Below are 22,664 nucleotides of genomic sequence, written 5' to 3'. Positions count from 1 at the left end.
ATCTTTTACTCTCTAAAAGCCTCATAAATTGAATGAAACTCCTTGGTTTGTAGTTCCTGGGGATCCTCTGGACCCCTATGTAAGCCATTGGGGTTTCCTTTGCAAGCCTCCTAGCCTTTAGTAACTACAGGACAACCACTAACAACATTGTCTTTGAGCCCCTTTAGAACACTTGTGTGGCGGTCATCTGGTCATTACTCCACATTTAGCTTCTCCATGTAAGGGTGAGAACAACCTAGGCTTTGATCAAAATGGGAACTGGTACCTCTCACCTGATGGTTTCGAGGGAAACTTAGGAAACAGAAATATCTTTGTTTCGATTAGTAAAGAAAGAATGTGTCTGGAATGTCATACTGTCTGACATTATTAAGCTCTTCCTTTCAATTGAATAACTCCCTCCCTACATCCCTCAAATCTAATTCCAACACCTGAGCCATTCTGCAATGAAATTTAAGCACCACTTCCTTCTTGGCTGCAAGGAATTCATTGGATCTTTGGCTGTCTGGTTTCTAGTTAATTTTAGTATAGGTAGACCTGGATGAGAATTCCACAGAAAATATGAAATAGATGTCGCCAGTGTTAGTGAGGGAGTGCCTTTTCTAAGGGAATTAGGGACCTTTCAAAATATCTATTCTATGTTACGGACTAGCTAGCTATCTCTTGGGCGATTTTCCTGTTTCCAACAAGATGTTTGGGTCCTACACAAACTAACCTGTGCTACTAAGCTAGAGTTCCTTTTCAAGTACATGCTTTCTTTTACTGTCACTATGCAGTTCTTCTTCCCTTTCTAGTAAAGATTCTTATTGAGAGTCTCCAGGTTTCCTTAGGGTCAATTTAAGAGCTAAGAATAATAGACTGTTCCTTTGAATTACTATTTTCTGGAAAGAAAAAATAAAATCAAAGTCACGAGACTGAACAACTGAACAACAATAGCACTTTAAGATTTGCAAAGCACTTTACATATATTATCTTATTTGACCTACAAAATAGCCCTGGGAGATAGGTGCTATTATTGTCCCCATTTTACAGATGAGAAAACTGAGGCAAGCAGAGGTTAAGTGACTTGCACAGGGTTACCTAAATACAAAATGTCTGGGTGCAGATTAGACTTCAGATCTTCCTTACTCAGCTTCCAGCACTCTATCCAATGTGTCAACTAGCTACTTTTAGTAAGTACTTAATGAATATTTGTCAAATTTCATTAAGTTGGGATATATGCAGATACAACATAAAGCATAATTAATAGATATAGAAGAAATGTATAGAGGTAACATAAACCTGTGCAATATGCACACATCAGGGGAAAGGGTATTTTCCAGCTGGTATATATATATATATATATATATATATATATATATTTGTTTAATGAGAAAACATAAGATAAATGGTGGGAGTAGATTCTTTTATCAAAAATGGGTAAAGACTAGGAAACTATTTTAAATCATTAGATTCTATTAATGATTCAGCACATATAAGAGTCTTTCTACCCACCTCCACCCCTCCCACATACACCAGAAGGACAAATTTCTGTACATAAAAGCCCATTTTGTTTGATTGGTATCTAGGGAATCATCAAGGCCGCCTAGAGACTCAGGGTGGCCTGTGTGATTTAGAATGACAATATAAGGGCTCAGAATCATTGCCTTGATAAAGGAAGAGGTGGGATTCATAGCAGAAAAAGAAAGGCAGGTAAGAATAACAGAAAAAGAGCACATACAGACTGGTGAATGTGAAACCTGGGATAGGGAAAGGGGATGATGAAGAAGCACCCAGGAGTGTGAAAGAAATTCAGTGGAGGAAGGATCAGGAAGGTGAAGAGCTCCAGGAGTAGGGAATTGAAGTTGATAAAAACATACATCATGATGATTTGATTTTCATTTTCAACTACAAGCATACATACAAATAGTACAAGCAACAGGGAATGAACAAAGAGAGAGAAGGAATTAGAAATCAAGAACAAGAAAAGCTTAGAATGGGGTAAAAATGGACAGCCTTTCTGCGAACAAAGATCTGAGCTTCTGAAAAAAATGACTATATAGAACATGCTCTTGTTTTTCCAGATATTTCAGCCCACAATAATCCAGTGAGAATTAGACTTGACATTAATTAGGCATAGTGGGAAGAATATTCTTCTTTGGACATCAGTTAACGACAAGGTAATGAACAATCAAACTGACACACAGATGGTTTTTGCAATTCTCTTCCTTTCAGTGCCTTAAGAATTGGCAAAAATACATAAAAGTATAAGACCGTGATCTTATTCAGGTCAACAAACTCAATTCAAACCACTTTTAAAAATGAAATGTTGACCATTCACTCTGTGACTAGCAGTCAAATAGTGATTACAACAAATTGCATATAATGGGCTAATGACTCCTAATAACCAGTGTTTTTTTTAAATCCCATTAGTTCTAGAACAAAAGTGGCCTCAAGGGTCCATTTTATTAACCTGCTCAAAGGCCGATGAGCTTAGCTCTAGCCAGTTCAGGGTTAATAACTATGACACATACACAAGTCGATTAAACTGAACTAAACTGAACTAAAGAAGGCAAGGAATTGAAACTTTGAGAGGAACATATAAGGAGAAGTTAATGAAACATTTCTTTTTCTCCAACCTGGCTCTCACCTCTTCTTTCTTCCATTCACCCCCAACCATTTCTTTTCCTACATAAGATTTCTTCCTCCTGTGATTTGCCAAAAAAATGTCCATAGATTGTGTGTGTGCATGAGTCTGTGTGTGTGTGTGTGTGTGTGTGTGTGTGTGTGTAGAGAAAGACAGAGAGAGAGAAAGAGAGACAGACAGACAGACAGAGAGAAACTCTAAAGAGTGGAAAACAGGTAGATAGAATGTTGAGACACATCCCTGGGACAGCCAGATTCAGCATTCCAAGACTTCACTGAGAACAGGGTAATGGATAAAATCTAGAGATTAGAGTGGAATATCTCACTTCTTTAGGATTCTAAGGTTGACAGACCATCATTTCTATGGCATTCTGGTTAGGGAAGTGACTGAAGTATCATCCTTATTTTACAGAAAAGTGTCAGAGAGAAGTTCAATGACTTATCCAAGGTCATGTAGCTACCCTAGGTCAGAGACAGGAATAAAAGTCATATCTTCTTTTTCTTTGTCTAGATCTCTTTCCATCAATCTATCCTGCTAAGCTGATGATTCAGGCCAGAAACACAACTTGCATAAGTTGAACTAGACTTTTTCCAAGGAGTTGTTTTATGGGGGTAGGTACTTCCTTCCAAGACTAATTTCAAGGCTCTCTGCTTGTGGATCTGTCCTACCATGAAGCACAACCATACCCAGATGCACCATCTGCAGGCTCACTTATTCATTCATTTTTGTATGTATGTATGCCTCTAACTATCTCTATCTATGTGTCTCCTTTAGGAGGGATTGATCACTGCGCATAACTGAATTTGTATGAAGTCCATTAGCTCCTGGATTAGTATCTACCTAGGCATGCCTAGATTTCTACATTCATAGACAGAATCAGAGGGCAGCTATGGGTCACAATAGATAGAGCGCTGGGCCTGGAGTCAGGAATACTTATCTCCCTGACTTCAAATCTGGTCTCAGACACTTACTAGTTATTTGATCCTGGGCAAGTCACTTAACCCTGCGTGCCTCAGTTCTTCATCTGTAAAATGAGCTGCAGAATAAAATGGCAAATCACTCCAGTATCTTTTCCTAGAAAACCCCAAATGATGTCAGGAAGAGTCAGACACAACTGAAAATGGACTGAACAACCTATGCTTTTGTACATGAATTTGTAGATGAGTCCGAGAGTGTCCTTATAGACATAGTTGTTGATCTGTGGGTATGAAAGTTTGTACATTTCTTCCAGTTAGTCCAAAGATTGACGTATAGTAACTAATGCTTTAAAATGTTTTGACTTGGGGCAGGTAGGTGGTGCAGTGGATACAGTACTGGCCCTGAAGTCAGGAGGACCTGAGTTCAAATCTGATCTCAGACCAAAACACTTCACACTTACTAGCTGTGTGACCCTGGGCAAGTCACTTAATCCCAATTGCCAAAAAAAAAAGTTTTTATTTTCCTTCATGTATTGATTCAATCATTTGTGTATAGACTGTATTTATCTGGATATCTCTGGACTTGTATAGAAGAAATTTTATATGTGTCTATGTTTAAATGAATGACATAGCCACATAAGTGTGCCCTTTCTTATCCCGATCTTAGTGCCTGGGTTCCCCTCTGATCTCAACCAGGTGAAATCTTATCGCTCCATCAAGGGTCAGTTCAAATGCCACCCCCTCCATGTAGTTTTCTTTGATTGCCACTACCAAAAGTGATCTAGTCTTCTTATAGGACTTTGTACTTTGAATACATGCTTCCACACCACAATGCCTCATATCTATGTCTCATCTCTTCAGTGAGAACAAAAACTCATGGATGAAAAGCCGTGATTATATTCAACTCTGTATTAAAGCAATGTCTTTAGTAGGAACAGAGCACCCAGATATTGTCTTAAATTAACAGTGGTGTATGTTTCAATGGCAATTGACAGTTTATGAGGTATTTTTCTCGCAGCAATCCTGTGGGTAAGGTAATTCAATTTTAAAAGAATTTATGAAGCACCTACTAAGCACCAGGCACTGTACCAGGTGCTATGGATACAAAGAAAATATGAAAGAGTCCCTTCCCTCAAGAAGCTTAGTTCTAAGATGGTGGGGAAATAGAGTAGTATGTATAAATATAAATGAATATAAAACATGTAAAAAACAATTGGTATGAGGAGGGCATATGACAGGAAGCTTGTTAATGATACAGCAGATATTCTAAAGGGCACACAATAGAAGGGTAAAGAAAAGTGGGACATAAACACTAGAAGGATGGTGATGACATGAATGGTTTTAAGGGAGTTGTGAGTGATTTTCACGGAAAGGAATTTTGGCTATGACAACATTTTCTAAAGAGATCCATATAGCATTAGATTACCAAGCCCTTCAAAGAATTGAAGATAATTATTTTTCTAATAAAATAAATTTTATTGATAAGTTTTGTTTTTAACTTAACTAATTATTTTCATGCATTTTCATCCCAGAATGTTACACCATATATCAAAGAATATTTTAAAGAAAAGAGAAATGTTAATCAATAAAATGGATCTATATATGCAACAAATTTGAAAATATATGCAATTTTTGGAACCTCATATGTCTGCAAAGGAAATGAGTGAAGTGAAAATTCTCATCTTTTCTTTAGCTCCAGGCTTATTTTTTAAATTTTGCAAGAGAGAGTTTCAACTTTTACGGTCGTTATTTACATTGTTGTGATTATTATGTATATTGTTTTCTTGCCCCTGATTACTTGGAACAAAGATAGTATTATTTTGAAGTCATTGTAGAAGAGATAGGGGATGTCCAAAGGTCAGATGTCCAGTACCTCACCCTGTCTTATGTTCAAAGCAAAGGTGGTAGATGACTAGGGTCAGTCTGGTAATAGAGGTACTTCATCCAGGTAAGTTTTGCCTATTCCACACTTAAATATTGAATAGATTCTCTCCTCTAGATAACCCAGGAAGGTCTTTTCCTCCATTCTTAGATTGGTGATCAACATAATTTAAGATAAATGGCAGAAAATATATCACAGTTCCTGGTCATAAAATGAAGACAGGGGTTAGCAGTATCCTGGAGTAATGTAAGTAATACTAACCCCATTTTATTGATGTGAAAGGTGAGGCCACTGAAAGGAGGCTAATATCATGGTATCAAGGTTTTCAGAGTCAGTATTTATCATTGTTCTTGATAGCTCTGAGTAGTTCTTTCCATTTCCACAAAGCTAGTTGTAGTATGATCTACTCGTATGAAAGCAGACCAGTTTCTACACGAGTAATGACATTTAAAGATGGACAACTGTATTTATGTTCACATGCAAATGTCTGGAAGTTAGTGTATATTTGATTTATTTGCATAAACTAAAATATGTAAATATATGTATAGAATATGTTTCTCTGCTATTATGTTCTTATATGCTTAGAAAATTTTCATGTGAGTGTAGGGAAAGTATGAGTATGTTTGTAGAGAGTGCATTTAAAGGGAATGATGATATGAGGAAATACTACCCCAGTATGACACTTCTAAATTACTGGGAATTTCTTCTGATGCTTTTGCCACCTCTCTGACAGCATTTATACTGCAGAAATGAGCATTAGGAGTCAGTATCCTATAGATTACAGTCTTTAAGTGCTTGTGTCTGAATTCTACATACAACTCAATATTTTTCCCCTTTCTTTTATTGTATTTTAAATTATGGAATAAAACAAGCATTTCCATAACAGAGTAGAAGAAGATGATTGCACATGAAACTGCAAATCTACTACACATAACTTGCTAGTTCTTTTAAATATACAACAAAATTATCATGTGAATTTCTTTTTATTTTCTTCTTTTCTTCCCTCCTCTCCCCTTGCCCTAGAGATGGCCACCATTAGACACAAATAAGTGTGTGTGTGTGTGTGAGCATACAGATGTATACTATATAAATACATTCTTATATGTATATATAATTATTCTATACATACTTCTATTTGTCAATTATTTCTCTGTATGCAGATAGCATCTTTCTTCATGTGTCCATTATGGTTACTTAGGGTATTTGTAAGAGTCAAAATAAATTATTAGCTCAAAGTTGTTCTTAAAACAATATTGCTATTACTGTATACAATGCTCTCTTGGTTCTACTCTTTTCATCATTATTTTCTGTAAGTCTTCCTATGTTTTTTTTTCTAAAATCATTGAGCTTATTATTTTTTATAGCACAATAGTGTTCCATCACAATCACATACCACAACTTGCTCAGTGATTCAGTGATTAATGGGCATCCCTGAAATTTCAGGTTCTTTGCCACCACAAAGAGAACTGCTATAAACATTTTAGAATATAGAGGTTCTTTTCCTTTGTCCATAACCATCTTTGAAAACAGAGTAAGCAGTGTTATTGCTGGATCAAAGGGCATGGGTAGTTTAACAATTTTTCAGATTGCTCTCCAAAATAGTTAGATCGGTTTACAATTGTACCAACAATGAATTAGTGTCCCAATTTTTCTGTAACCCCTTAAATATTTCTTAATTTCCCCTATTATTATTTTATCCAATCTGATAAGTGTAAAATGATATCTCAAGTTGTTTTAATTTTCATTTCTGTAATCCAAAAAAGATTGAGTATTTTTCATATGGCTAAAAATTGTTTTGATTTCTTCATTGGAAAACTACCTGTTCATATCCTTTACCCATTTGTCATTTGGGAAATTACTTGCACTCTCACAGATTTGACAAAGTTCTTTATATATTTTAGATATGAGACCTTTATCTGAGAATATATCTATGAAATTTTGCCCCTATTTTCTTTCCTTCTGATCTTGGTTCCATTTGCTTGATTTGCACATGAACTTTTAAAATTTAACATAATCAAAATTATCCATTTTCCACCTAACTTTCCTCTCTATTTTTTTTTGTTTATTCATGAATTATTTACAAATCCATAAGTCTGACAAGTAATAAGTTTCATTTTCTAATTTTCTTGTAAAAATCTCTCTTTATATCTAGGTCATGTATCCATTTTGACCTCATCTTGGTAAATAGTGTAAGATATTGCTCTATACACAGCTTCTACCATATTGCTTTCTAGTTTTCCCAACAACTTTTACCAAATAACAAATTCTAATAAACATTAACTCTTAAGAATACTGGTTTACTGTATGTATCCCCAGTTTTTCAGACAAACCAAAAACAGTAAAGGGAGTTACTGCATTTGAGAAACCCAAACAGGTAAGGGGTAAAGTCAGGGTAAAAAACTTTTTTGTGTCCCCTTCTGCCCTGACTTAACTGTACCTTTCTACCTAGCCCGCAAGAGAACATTCTTTCACTTAAAGAGCTACCTCCTAAGCAGATTAACCCCATTACTGGTGATACCATGCTTAACTTTAATGCCTCTCATACAAATCATCACAGCTTTTTGCTGACGGGTATACCGGGAATGCCAGAGAAGAACTCCTGGATGGCATTCCCATTGGGACTCCTCTACACTCTCACTCTTCTTGGCAATGGGACCATCTTATCCATTATCAAAATGGATAGCAGCCTCCATGAACCCATGTACTATTTCCTCTCCATCTTGGCACTGACTGATGTGGGTCTCTGTGTGTCCACCTTGCCCACTATGCTCAGCATTTTCTGGTTCAATGCTCCTGAAATTCCATTTGATGACTGTATCACTCAGATGTTCTTTATACATGTGTTTGGAATCACGGAATCTGGAGTGTTGGTGTCCATGGCCTTTGATCGCTTTGTAGCCATTCGAGATCCACTGCGTTATGCTTCCATCCTCACCTCTGGGGTCATTGGCAAGATTGGAGTAGCGGTCCTTGCCCGTGCCATCTGTGTGGTCTTCCCTGTGCCCTTTTTTATCAAGCGACTGCCTTTCTGTCACTCTAATGTCCTCTCTCATTCTTACTGCCTCCACCAGGATATCATGCGACTTGCATGTGCCAGCACACGTGTCAATAGCTTGTATGGCCTTATTGTTGTTATCTTTACTTTGGGTTTGGATGTCCTTATTATTCTATTCTCTTACATCCTCATCTTGAAGACTGTACTGGGCATTGCCTCATGGGCTGAGCGCCTCAAGGCCTTCAATACCTGCCTTTCTCACATCTGTGCTTTGTTGCTTTTGTACATACCCTTCATTGGTGCCACCATGATCCACCGCTTTGGAAAGCACCTGTCACCCATTGTGCACACACTGATGGCCAATGTGTATCTGCTACTCCCACCTGTACTTAACCCCATCATCTACAGTATAAAAACTAAGCAGATCCGTAAGAGGATAGTCCAAATATTCTTTAGGAGACAGGGCAGGGCTTAGTGGATGATTGGGCTGGGAGGATGATAAGTGACTGTGACCAAATCGAGTGTACAAGGTGGATGAGGAAGGCAATAGGCATTTATATCACACCTACTATGTTTTAGGCACTGTACTAAGTGCTTTGTAAATATTGTATCATATGATCCTCATAGCATCCTTTAAAAGTGGGTGCTGTTATATACATTTTACAGCTGAGGAAAAGAAAACAGAGTCTAAGTGACTTGCCCAGGGTCACACAGCTAGTAAAGGTCTGAGATCAGATTTCAGTTCATGTTTTTTGACTCTAGGCCAACTACTCTATTGTCTGTGCCACCTACTTATCCCTAGATATTTCTAATAAATAATAGTGAAACCACTGGATTGTTTTCATCACTTAAAAAAAATGGGCACATAGATTGCCATCAGAATTTAGGATGCATTATATGTCATCCTGATATCATAGGATTTACATATCATTCTGCAATTATAAAGGTCTTCCACATACATGCTGCCATGTGATTTCCATAGATTTGTAGATTGCTACAATTGAAAGGATTATTAGCTAGTTATCTAGATCAACTACTGCTCAAAGAATAAACTCTATAAAGAATATCCCTGAAAGGAATAATCCAGTCTGTGCTTGAAGAATCCCAATGATCCTGTGAAGTAGACAGAATAAGGATTATTATTCTAGTATTAGAAATGAGCAAATTGAGAAAGTGACAAGTGAAGCAACTCATATTTCTAGTGAATGGAAAAGTTAGAGTTTACATTAAAATATGTTGACTCCATATCCAGCATACTTATCAAAACCATATTTCAATGTCCAAAGGAACTAATTTTTCTATCGAAGGCACTGACACATGCACATACACACACACATGCACACACAAGCACACACATGTATACACACATGTATGTTGATGCATACATGAATCTATATCTATGTTCATATATACATGTATGTGGTATGTAATATATTTGTTTATGTGTGAATTACAGAACTGTGTACATGCATGCAGTGTACATGTTCACATGTGTGTACGCTACTTTGGAGATGAACATCATGAGTGCCTTCTACATTATTTGTTAAATTAATCAACTCTATGACTTTTTAGAATTATTACTGATGCAGTGGAACGCTTACCCAATTTGCAGTCAAAAGACCTGAGTTTGAATCTCGGCTTTGATTCTTGTACCTTACACCTTACAACCTTGGGAAAGTTGCTTGAACCCTAAGTTCCCTTGTGTGTAAAACAAAAACATTTCACTAAATGATCTTCAAAAGCCTTCCAGCTCTGAGTCTCATGAACCAATGATCTCGTTTGTGAACTCATCGTTCTAAATTACATTAGACATGAGGTCAAGAAGTATTCCCTGTCATTGTTGATCGATATACTCTATGGTTGGGTCCTTTGACCTCTTTTTAGAAGAGGAGAAGTGAAATCAGTAAAGAGTTAAAAAAAAAACGTGTGCTGAGAAGGATAAAAGTATGTTATTCTTAGGCATTAATGAGATTAAAACTTCTATGATCTAAGGGGAAATAGAAGAATAGGTGGGCATTGGAGAAATCTGGTTTTGTAATTGTTGGTGAAGTGATCCTTTTTCTCTTCACCTCTGGTCATTTGCTTCTTTTGAAGGGCTGGGTGTGGTGGTAAAAGCCAGCTTTCGTTCATTTACTAGGCTCAGTCAAGATGAAGGATCAGAAATCATCTTCTATAAGAACTAGTAAACTACCACCTGATTATTCTTCATCCCAATCATGTTCCATGCTTTCCCATCTCTGTGTTTTTGTTCCTGTCAGTCCCCCTTACAAGAATGTCTTGATCCATTTTTACAGGGTGATATCCTACTCATTCTTTAAGACCCAGGTTAAATACCACCTATGATATGAAAACTTTTTTTTTAATTTCTCCATATCAAAGGCATATTTTTTTTACTCTGTAGACCTCACTCACATAGCATTTTGCTTGAAACTGTTTTACGTGATTACTTTGTTCTGTGTTTGTGTTATAGTCTTCTTTTTCAGTGAGCAATATTTATTGAATGGTTAATTAGCATTGATTACTGCACATAAGCATTTCATAACATGAAAGAATGGAAAGCAACAAACCTGCTCTCAGGTGGGAGGGTACATAAATGTAGGTACATACAGAGAATAACACATAAGTCATATGAATTAACACAATACACAATATGGAGGGAACATAGGAAAGAATGTGCTAGTGAGCTGGGGTTATTTGCAGAGTACTTCCTTGCACAAGGTTTTGAGTCAGAGTCAAAGGGAATAAGGACTGAATGTAGGAATCAGGAGAGACTCATGACTGTACCACTAAGTAAGTGGCTTTGTGACCTTGTAAGCAGGTTCCTCCCCCTCTTTGGGCCTCAGTTTCTTCATCTGCATAACAAAGAGCTTGATTGGATGAAGTCTAATGTTCTTTCCCACTCTCTGGGGCTGTGAGAGAAGGTGGGAGAAGGAAGGAGATAGACGTCAAGAAAATCAAAATGGTCACAGAGGTAGGGAGTGAGAATCAGTGCACAGTGAGTGAATTTTTTTGACTAGAGTAAAGTCTGAGAGTAGCAAGCAAGGAAACTGATGAGATAGATTTGAAGGGAGGCTTGGAAAGCTAGGTAGAAGACTTGATAGCAGAGGCAGTCAGGTATTGTAATTAGAAAAGAAAACCCAAAACCCAAAACAATAACAACCCAATAATCCACTTTCTGTAACAGGGTGCCTAAGTGCTTTAGATTCCCCTAAAAAGGGGCCTTTCAGTTTTTCAGAAGAAGTCCCCTTTTATAGCCTAAGAAAAGAGCAGCTGCTGAAGTCAAGACTGTGGATAATCCAATCAGTCTCAGAAGTCCTGGCACAGAAGGCAAGTTCCTCTCCAAGAAGGTGGTGGTGATTGGCTGAGCTGGCACATCCTCTTTATGTTCCACTTGAATCTTGTATTTGAAAGTCAAATTTTCTATTCAGCTCTGATCTTTTCATCAGGAATGCTTGAAAGTCCTCTATTTCACTGAATTACCATTTTTTTCCCCTGCAGGATTATACTCAGTTTTGCTGGGTAGTGTCTTGGTTGTAATCCTATCTCCTTTGCCCTCTGGAATATTATATTCCATGCCCTCTGGTTCCTTAATGTAGAAGCTGCTAAATCTTGTGTTATCCTGATTGTGTTTCCACAATACTTGAATTGTTTCTTTCTGGCTGCTTGTAATATTTTCTCCTTGACCTGGGAACTCTGGAATTTGGCCACAATATTCCTAGGAGTTTTCCTTTGGGGATCTTTTTCAGGAGGAGATAGGTGGATTCTTTCAATTTCTATTTTGCCCTCATTCTAAAATATCAGGGCAGTTTTCCTTGATAATTTCTTGAAAGATGATGTCTAGACTCTTTTTTTTTTTGATCATGGCTTTCTGATAGTCCAATAATTTTTAAATTCTTTCTCCTGGATCTATTTTCCAAGTCAGTTGTTTTTCCAATGAGATATTTCACATTGTTTTCTAATTTTTCATTCTCTTGGATTTGTTTTACAGTGTCTTGATTTCTCATAAAGTCACTAGCTTCCAATTGGTATACTCTCATTTTTAAGGAAGTATTTTCTTCAGTAAGCTTTTGGACTTCCTTTTCCATTGGGCTAATTTTGCTTTTTAGGGCATTCTTCTTCTCATTGGCTTTTTGGACCTCTTTTGCCATTTGGATTAGGCTATTTTTTAAGGTGTTATCTTCTTCAGTATTTTTTGGGTCTCCTTTAAGAAGAAGCTGTTGACTTGTTTTTCATGATTTTCTTGCATCACTCTCATTTCTCTTCCCAGTTTTTCCTCTACTTCTCTTTCTTGCTTCTCAAAATCCTTTTTGAGCTCTTCCAAGACCTGGGACTGATTCATATTTTTCTTGGAGGCTTTGGACATATGAGCTTTGACTTTGTTGTGTCTTCTTCTGGTTGTATGCTTTGATCTTCGTTACCAAAAAAAGATTTTATGGTCTGACACTTCTTGCAAGGTTTGCTCATTATCCCAGCCAATTGCTTGAGTTAAACTCTATTATGGTAGAGGTCTGCTTCCAATGTGGAGAATGTACTGTCCAAAGCTTCAGGGTTTATATAGCTGTTTTCAGATATACTTCTAGGGGCCTGTAAATTTTCAGTTCTTCCAAGGTGATATGATGAAGGGCAAAGTGTTTACTCCTTTCCTGGCCTATGCTCTGCTCTATGAGTGACCACAAGCACTCTTTTCTGTCTTGGAACTGTGAGGAGGATTTTCTCTTTACAGCCACTACAAGCTCCACTACGCCAGCACTCCTTACCCCAGGACCACCCTTTAGAACTGTGACCCAGATCCAGGCACGGGCAAAGCAACAGAATCCTGCACTAGCAGAGAGATCCATGCAATCCCCCTCTGATCAGCCACTCAATTCCCCCTCAGTCTATGCGCCAGAAGCTCAGGGGGCAGCTACCACCTCAGGGAACTGGGGCTGAGATCCATCTTCTCTCTCACCACAGAAACAGACTTCTTCCATGGACCTTCTAAGTTGTGTTTGGCATTTTTGGGTTGAGAGGTCTGGAATCCACCACAGCTGCCCTTGATTCAGTCCTCTGAGGCCTGCTCCAGGTTCACTGCAGCCTGGGCGCCCATGCTGAACTGTGCTCCTCTACCAAGCCGGCACAATATATTTTTCTGATCAACCATCCAGGTTGTCTTGGGCTGGAAATTTATTTCACTCTGTCTTTTTGTGGGGTGTGCTGCTTTAGAATTTGTTTAAAGCCATTTTTATAGGTATTTGGAGGGGTTTGGGGGAGAGCTCAAGCAAGTCACTGCTTTCACTCTGACATCTTGGTCCCACCCAATGTGATATAGTCTTTTGACAGACAGTGAACTCCATCACTACAGACATGTCATCGCTAACCTTAGTTCTTACTCAATCATAGGCAGCTATAAAATACATATTTAATGGCATTAAGTTTTGTCTATAAGAAAACAGCTTTTCAAATAGCATAAATCTATTGAGGATTTGTTTGGGAATGACAGTACTAATTACATCCTATAAGATTTAAATATTTGCTACATCTTTTGATGTTTAAATTAACTTTTTAAAAGTGAATTCTTCATCCACAATTCAAGAAGTACATGGAAGCCAAAATAAATTAATAGAATCATAGCCTGCTGAATAGGTGAATGAATGAATGGATGAATGAAAAGCCATATATTAAGAAAACTTCTTGGTTTAATGGGAGCAGGAATAAACATTTATATAGTTCCTACTATGTGCCAGCCACTATTCTCAGCACTTAGCAATATTATCTCATTTGATGTGCACAGCAACTCTGCAATGTAGATTCTCTTATTATCTCCATTTTACCATTGAAGAAATGGAAGCAAAAAGAGGTTTAAGTTACTTACCCAGGAGAACACAGCTGATGTCTAAGGTTGAATTTGTATTCAGATGTTCCTGACTCTAGGCCCCAATACTCTAACCATTGTCCAAAAACACTGAGTAGAGAGCTGGTCCGAAAATTAGAAAGAGGTGGGTTTCAGTTCTGCCTCTCAGTGCTCTGGGGAGCATTCTGGGGCTATATTGTGCCGAGAAGATGCAAATATGCATTGGTAAAGAAGTTTCTTCATCTAGGATATTTGACTAAGTATAAAAGTGAAGACTGGATAGATCTTGTTCTACCTCCCACTACAAGGCAGAACTAGAAGCAAAGTATGAAAGTGTGAAAGTAACAGGAAGATTGTGATTTCCACATAAAGTAAAACTTAGTAAGTATTATAGTTGCCCCAAAGTGGAACAGCTTGCTTTAACAGATAGTGAATTCCCAATCATTGGTGATGTTCAAGTACAGGCTAGGTGATCCTTTGATTGGCCTGGAATTTTTAACTAACTGAGTATGGGGCTAAGAAAGAGAGAAGAAGCAAAGATAACTTTGAATTTCAAAGCCTCATTTGTTGCAAAGATTATAGTATTGTGGAAAAAAGGGAGGCAAAAGTTCAGGATAAATTAGGTTTTTAGGTTTTAGGGAGTATGTAAGGGATTTGGTATGATTCTTATGCCCTAAAAAGATAAGCAGCGGTGAGCTGGAAAATGTTTAACAACTTTCTTTCTGATAAATCTCTGTACACTTTTAAGTTTAATCATTATTAAATTTTATCCATCATTTTCTTAAGTTTAGACAATAAATAAAACAATGTATCAAGTTGTGTTTTTTATGGCTTCCTAATTTCCAAAGTGTAATTGCTGACACTAAAAATTTAAAAATTGGCTTTTGAGAGTTAATTTGAGGTGGCTCCAGCATACTCCTGGAAAAGTGAAGTTGAAATCGTAGGCAGCAATGGAGATATGGGCTGACGTGTTTAAGGGCTTTTGATGTGAACTGTCAGCATCATAACTGTTCTAAAATTACGGAGTAAGAGCAAAGTAAGAGGATGACTGTAGCTATGCACTATTGAAGGTTAGCAGGGTGGGAATAGCAACTGGCCAAGGGGAGAGGGATTCAAGGATAAAGAATTGAAGAATCTGAGGATAAGGTGAGGACTAGGTATAAAGGACCCAAACATGCTACTCATGAAACCTTCCTTATCTTATCCAGCCTGCATGGATTTCATATTTTCTTGTGTATTTAGGTTATATCCCCCACACTAGGAATGTAAACTGTTTGAGACAACTTTTCATTTTTGTCTTTGCATCTTCAGCACCTAGAATGGATTCTAACATGAAGTGTGATCTTAATAACTACTTTCATACCTTGAAGTTCTAAAGCACTTTTACTATACAGTAGTACTCATAGAAACACTCTATACTGAAACCATAGAAATCACTTTATACTGCCTGGGACTTGTCTCTAATGTTTGTACCTTTTCTTCTTAACAAGGCTGTTAAGGGGAAGGCAGGTGGAACTACATGTTCTCTGAGATCCTTTCCATCTCTCAAATTCTATGATTGAGGAGATCCTTAATGGTCTTTTATGTTATTCAAATTAATTCAGGGCATAGTAGAAATTCACTACATACCAGTAATAAATTATATATACACACACACATACATGTATATATGTATGTATGTATGTATGTAATATACGTATACATGTGTATATATAATATATATTTTGTTTTTAAAGTTGACTTTAATATGCATCAGCATTCATTTGTGCTTTTGTTCTTATGGAATGGGTAATCTGAAATAAGTAGAGAAGGTGCCCTGTTCAGAATTAATGAGCACCATTGTGAAAACTTGGTCATAGGCCGAAACAGTAAGGATCTTGAGTTCCTGCTGCTTTTTCCTCCTATGTGAAAAGAAAACATAAATTCATTCTCTTCATGCCCTCTTCCACCAAGCACATATGTTTGGGATGTGAATAATCTCTCTGTCTCTCAGTCTCTGTCTCTCTTGTCTCTCTCTCTCTCTCTCTCTCTCACTCTCTCTCTCTCTCTGTCTCACACACACACACACACACACACACACACACAAACACAAACACATACACAAACACAATATGTGTACTGAACTCTTTCCTCACGTAATTCTCATAATTTCTTGTTTCCTTCAAAGATCAATTCAGGTGCCAATTCACACCGACTTTTCTCAACCCAGCTAATACCTTTAGCTTAACTCTAACACGTATTTTGCATTTATTCTGTGTAGAATTTGATGTGTATATGTCACCTCCCCCCCCCCAGAATGTAAGCTTATTTAGGGCAAGGAATGTTTTATTTTTTGTTGTATGCCCTAACTAGCATAGAGCCTTTTACAGAGAGAGAAATTAGTAAATACTTCTTGGTTGATTATTGATTGTCTCCATTCCTTGTAGAAAACATACAATAAGATATGTTAGAAAAATAATAAAAAACTTTATTCTTGACAGTGCTAATAGTCATAATTGTTATTTATAGGAGTGGATATCTGTCCTCCCTTATCCTTAACATGGATGATCCTAAACCTGCACAGTGATCTTTGTCCGGGTAAACATCTGGATAATCTTCCTTCGAATCTCCTTGGTCTTCACAGTATAGACTATGGGGTTTAGTACGGGGGGAACAAGGAGGTAGGCATTGGCCATGAGGGCATGAGTCAGAGGGGATAGATGCTTACCAAAGCGATGAATAACAGAAACACCAATAAGTGGCACATAGAAGATGAGCACAGCACAGATATGGGAAACACAAGTGTTGAGTGCTTTTAGCTGACCCTCTCCAGATGCAATGGACAATACTGTGTGCAGGATAAATGCATAGGAAAGGAGGATAGAGAGTGAATCTGAGCCTTTAGTGAAAATGACAGCAATAAGTCCATAAAGGCTATTGACACGAGTGTTGGCACAGGCAAGACGCATGACATCCTGGTGGAGACAAAAGGAATGGGATAGGACATTGGAACGGTAGAAGGGGAGCCGCTTAATGAGAAAGGGCACAGGAAACACCACACAGATAGCCCGTGTGAGGATAGCTGCCCCTATTCTGCAGACTACACCACCAGTAAGGATGGTGCCATATCTGAGTGGGTTCCGTATGGCTACAACTCGGTCAAAGGCCATGGCCACCAGCACACCAGACTCAATGGCTGAGAGAGTATGAATGAAATACATCTGAACCAGGCAAGCATCAAAGGCAATGACTTTATAATCAAACCAGAAGATTCCTAGCATGGAAGGCAAAGTGCAGAGGGCCAAACCCAGGTCTGCCAGTGCCAACATGCACAGAAAGTAGTACATGGGAATGTGCAGGGATGATTCAGATTTGATGGTAGAGATGATGATGCCATTGCCCAAGACAGCAATAACATAGATGAAACCCAGTGGGAATGCCATCCAATAATATTCTTTCTCTAATCCAGGGATTCCTGTCAGGACAAAATGGAGGTGCTGGAAGAAGGAACGATTGTTGGCTGACATGGGCAGGCCAGTAAAGAGGAAGCTCTTGGAACATACTCAGCAGCAAACTCCTGAAAAATGGTGCAGAAACAAAGGTGTGGGTAGGCCACATCTGGGCATGTGTTAAGGTGTCACTATTGTTCCAGACACTGTGATCCATCACCAAGAATATTGATCTCCAGGGACCAGATCCAGCTGGCTCAGGGAAGGGCATCTTTACCTTAAACAACTGGTAGCAGTCAGGGTGGGTATGAGTTTTGAATACCGGTCCACTGAGTGGAGGTTTGGGGAGCTCAGGTCATGGTCAATGTCAATCATGCTCATCAGAAAGTATGCAAACCCAGCAGATTTTGCTAAGTACTTATAGACATAGAACATAGGATCCATTCACCTTTGAGGTGGGGGTGGAGTTGGGGGGAAATGGAGAAGAGAGAGAAGGGGAGAGAAAGGAAGAGAGTGGGTTTCCCTGAGAGTAAATCAAATAGATCAGATTTCATAGTATGAAGCCTTTACTGATCCCCACCATCTACTACAGCTTCCTCCCTATATTACTTTTTAATTGTTTTATACACATACACACACACACACACACACACACACACACACACACACACACACATATATATACATATATATATACACACATATATATGGATAGACAGATGTATGTGTGTGCGTGTATATATATATATATATATATATATATATATATATATATATATATATATATATACACACACACATTCACATGCATCATGTTCAAGTCCTTGTAGGGGTATGTTTGGAGTGTATGAGTGTGATTGTGTGGGTATGAGTAGGTGGGGGTGCATGACTGTGCACAAGCTCTTTAGTGTAATAGTCGATAAGCTCCTTATGGAAAGTCTTTTTTTTTTACTTTCATCCAGTGGCCAACATTTTGCCTGGCTTTCATCAACTCCTTTTAATTGCCCTAGTAATGATAAATTTCTCAGAAATTATAAGTATCAGCTTCCCATTGTAGTGTAAACAGTTTAACCTTATCGACTCCTTTACGATTTCTGTTTCCTGTTTGCCTTTTTTATAAAAGCTTCTCTTGAGTCTTGTATTTAAAAGTGAAATTTTCTATTCAGTTCTGCTTTTTTCATCAGGAATGCTTGAAAGTTCTTTATTTCATTAAATATCTATATTTCCCCCTTAAAGATTATACTCAGTATTGCACAGTGAAAAGAGAACTGACTCTGGAGTAATGGGAGTTCAGTTCAAAATACATCTCTGAAGTTAATTATCTATGTGACCATTGAAAAGTACTTAATGTTCCTGTTCAAAAGTTTTTTTTTCCTTTGGTAGCTGTAGTAAGGCTTAGAAATGATAAGATACTGTGCTCAGCCCAAGGTCTCTGGAGGAATAATGTACTGATTATATGGAGAAGGGGCATCAGAGACTGTTGATCTCACTCTTTTACCCTCTAAAAGCCTCATCATTTGAATGAAACTCCTTGGTTTATAGTTACCTATTTAATGCATCTGGGTCTCCTTAGCAAGCCCTGGCCTTTTGTAGCGACAGAATGACTACTGACAACATTTCCCTTAAACCCTTTTTAGAACACTTGTGTGGCTGTGATGTGGTCATTACTCTGCATTTAGTTTGTCCATTTAAGGGTTAGAACAGCCTAGGCTTTGATGAAAACAAGAATTGACACCTCTGATTTGATGGATTTGAGGGAGACTTGGGAAACAGAAATATCCCTCTTTTCTTCAGTAAAGAAAAGAATCTGTTTGGTACGTCATTCTGTCTGACATTCTTAAGCTCAGCTTTTCATCTAAATAAACCCCATCCCCACATCCCTCAACTATAATCCCAACACCTGAGCTATCCTACAAAGGATTTAAGCAACATTTACTTCTTGGCTTTAGAGGCTACTGAAAAGCATCTCCTGGCTCTTTGGCTGTCTGGTTTTCAGTTTACTTTTACTATGGGTCGATCTAGATGAGAATCTCATAAAAAAAAATATGAAATGGATGCTACTGGTGTTAGTAAAGGGAGTGTCTACTCTGAGGAAATTAGGGACCTTTAAAAGTATCTAAATGGTCAGCTGGTTCTACTTTTCGGACTGGCTAGGTCTCTCTTGAGTGATTCTCCTGTTTTCAATAAGATGTTCTGGTCCTGCCCAAGTCTCTCAACTATTCCACTCAGCCAAGGTTCCTTTTCATTTACTGTCACTATGTGGTTATTCTTCCCTTCCTAGTAAGGGTTTACTGACATCCTCCAGTTACTTTAAGAGCTAAGAATAATAAACTATTTCTTTTAATTACTTTTTTTCTGGAAAGAAAACAAAATTTCTATATGAGCAAAGCAGGGTGTAAAGCAGAGGAAGAGAAGAGAAAGAAATGGGAAAAGAAGGAAAGGGAAGAAAAGGAAGGAGAGAAAAGGAAATGTGGAACGGAGAAAGGGAAAGGAAGAAGAAGAAGAAGAAAGAAAGGAAGTACAAGGGATGAAAAAAGTAAATCCTCAGATAGAGTATAGGTCTATCTTCAGAAATATGTGCTCTGTACCTTCTGTCTACACTGCTTATACAGCCTCCTTCTCCACCACCACAGCCTGATAGAGGCATGGTTCACATGGAAGACTTTTGCCAAGCACTAGGACCCCTAACAACCTTTGCTACTTTGTACAGAAAATATGTACATTGTAAGTAGGAAGTAATTTCAAATGGAAGGTAGCAACAGCAGGGATCAGGCAAGAGAGAAAGAAATGAGGCAGGAGATAAAGTTCAAAGGAACTCTTGTCATCCCTTATAAAACAGCTATACTTGACAAAATGGGGGGGGGGTTTCCTTGTATTCCCAAGACAAAACATCAAATTGTACCCTAGAAATCTAGGAATACCTATCTGCATATAATTTACATATAATAATAATAACCCTTTTTATTTGAGTAGTGCCTCTTTTTTAAAGAAGAATTTGAACACCCATTACTTCATTAGAGCCTTATAAAAAACTCCATGAGAAGCTGGGCAGGGATTCTTAATTTTTTTTCCTGAACCTCAGAGAAGCCAAGGGACTTGTTTAAATACGCACAGTGTATTAGTGGGCTTAGGAGAGCTGGAATTAAAACCTAGATCTGTTTCCCTGGATTTCTCCCATCCCTCCCCACAGTCTCCTTCAAACTAAAAGGCCCACTTACATTCCATTAATAGCAGGAATAGGAAATGAAGCTGCTTACTTGGCAAGGTTAGCAGTGAAAACTTCATATTCCTGGAGAAGGAGTCTCCATCTCCTTGCGTGAGAAAAAAATGTAGGATCAAGGGCAGCAGGGCACAATTCCATTTCCTTCTCTTCATTTCCCTTCAATTCACTTTAATTCAGCAAATATTTATTGAAAGTCTCCCAGGTGTCAAGACTTTGTGCCCATTACTCTTGCAATGTTCAATTTCAATCAAAATAATATCTTTTGGGGCAGGGTAACAGAGCATCATGTACACAGATGAGTAAACACAAACCAAATATAAAATATATTTACTTTTTGAAGCCAAGGATTAATAGCTTTGAATCAGGAAGAGATTCTAGTAGGAGATGGCACTTGAGCTAAACCTTAAAGAGTGCTGGGGATTTCAAAAAGCTGAAATTATGTAGGATATTATTCTAGGTCTGGGCAACAGATTGGGCAAAGCTATAGAGGTAGGAGATGTAATATCATGTATGGGGAACTTCAAGTAAAGAGTTTGGCACCAACAAAGCAGAGCAGGATGAACCCGTGAAATGGTCATAGATATAGGTTAGAATCTTAGAACTGGAGGAGAACTTATAGGTCATCTCATCTTAGCCTTTCATTTTAGAGGTGAAAAATGAGGTACAAGTGAAGTGACTTGTCCATCATCAAACAGTGTGTGTGCATCCCACCCTTTGGTGTTATAAGATAGTCACTTATAACATGATTTCAGGAATATCAGGAATGTCTGCCATTCAACTTTTACCATCTGAAATTCCTTTAAGAGATGTCATTCTACATTCACGCAAGGTCTAAATTGCAACTTTCCCTCTGGCTTAGTGACACAGTGACAGTGTGTGATTAAGTGATATCCGAGAAACTTTTGTTGATTTAGCTTTGCCCTGAAAAAGGGGTAGAATGTATGATGGCAGAGAAGGACCTAAGATGGCATACTTTATGATATGAAACAGAGTGAACACAGAGCCTGAGACTCCAGCAGAGCAGAGTATTCTTCTCATAAATATACCTAAATGTATTTAATTCTTCCATGAAAGGTGAAGACTCACATTAATTCCCAGGCTTGCCATTCTTCTTGCTGGGGGTGAGGTGGTAGCTACTTCGAATATGGCAGGAGAGAAGAGAGTGTGTGCCTGGTGTCCAGTCAAGGCTTGATAAATCTCTAGAAGAGAAGATTGTCTTTCTGGAGAAGAAATTTAGATGATGGGATGGAAGGAAACCATGGCATTACATTTCTTGGCAGAGGGAGAAAAAGGAGAATTTGATCACATACACAACTAATGTCAGTGTTGAAATTGCACTGCCTTTTAAGCCAGCCTTGGCCCCAACTATGCCCTGTGACTCACCTGGTTTCCCAAATTGGAATTGGACTCCAGCTTGGAGGGTATAGCTGGAAAAAACCCTGGCCCTCTGGGGAGGCCCACTCTGGCAGAAACAGCTGTAAGACTGGAGCTTTTATTTTCTTATCAATCTAGGCCCTCCCCAGGCAATTCTTTTATCCTTCCAGGCCCTAAAGAGGCCTGGGGCTTCTAGGGCTGTCCCAAATGATTTCCTTCAACCTTGGGGAGCCAGCCAAGGGAAGGCTAGGAAGACAGGTGAAACTCTTGGAATATGTAATTCCAGTCAAATGCTAGATTAGATGCCTCTGGAGTTGCTTTCAGCTCCAACCACAGTTTCCTAGAAAGTAACCTCAAGTTCTCGTAGGGAATTGGTATAGTAGATAGGTGCT

At 38.2% G+C, this 22,664-nt stretch overlaps 2 protein-coding genes across 2 annotated transcripts; one reads left to right on the top strand and one right to left on the bottom strand.

Annotated features, from left to right (window-relative positions):
* The first annotated feature begins 7,941 nt into the window (after positions 1-7,941).
* On the top strand, positions 7,942-8,892 carry LOC110195116 (olfactory receptor 51H1-like). Its single transcript, XM_020967757.2, has one exon. It carries the CDS (start codon positions 7,942-7,944, stop codon positions 8,890-8,892), a length of 951 nt encoding a protein of 316 aa, XP_020823416.1.
* Positions 8,893-16,796: 7,904 nt separating this feature from the next.
* Positions 16,797-17,994, bottom strand: LOC110195117 (olfactory receptor 51H1-like). Its single transcript, XM_020967758.2, has one exon. The coding sequence runs from the start codon at positions 17,751-17,753 to the stop codon at positions 16,797-16,799; it is 957 nt and encodes a 318-aa protein (XP_020823417.1). The 5' UTR covers positions 17,754-17,994.
* Between the last annotated feature and the right edge of the window lie 4,670 nt (positions 17,995-22,664).

The sequence above is a fragment of the Phascolarctos cinereus genome, unplaced genomic scaffold (assembly GCF_003287225.1).
Source record: "Phascolarctos cinereus isolate Bilbo 61053 unplaced genomic scaffold, phaCin_HiC Scaffold_726;HRSCAF=1367, whole genome shotgun sequence".
Classification (NCBI taxonomy): Eukaryota; Metazoa; Chordata; class Mammalia; order Diprotodontia; family Phascolarctidae; genus Phascolarctos; species Phascolarctos cinereus.
This window is presented reverse-complemented; position numbering and strand designations above follow the sequence as displayed.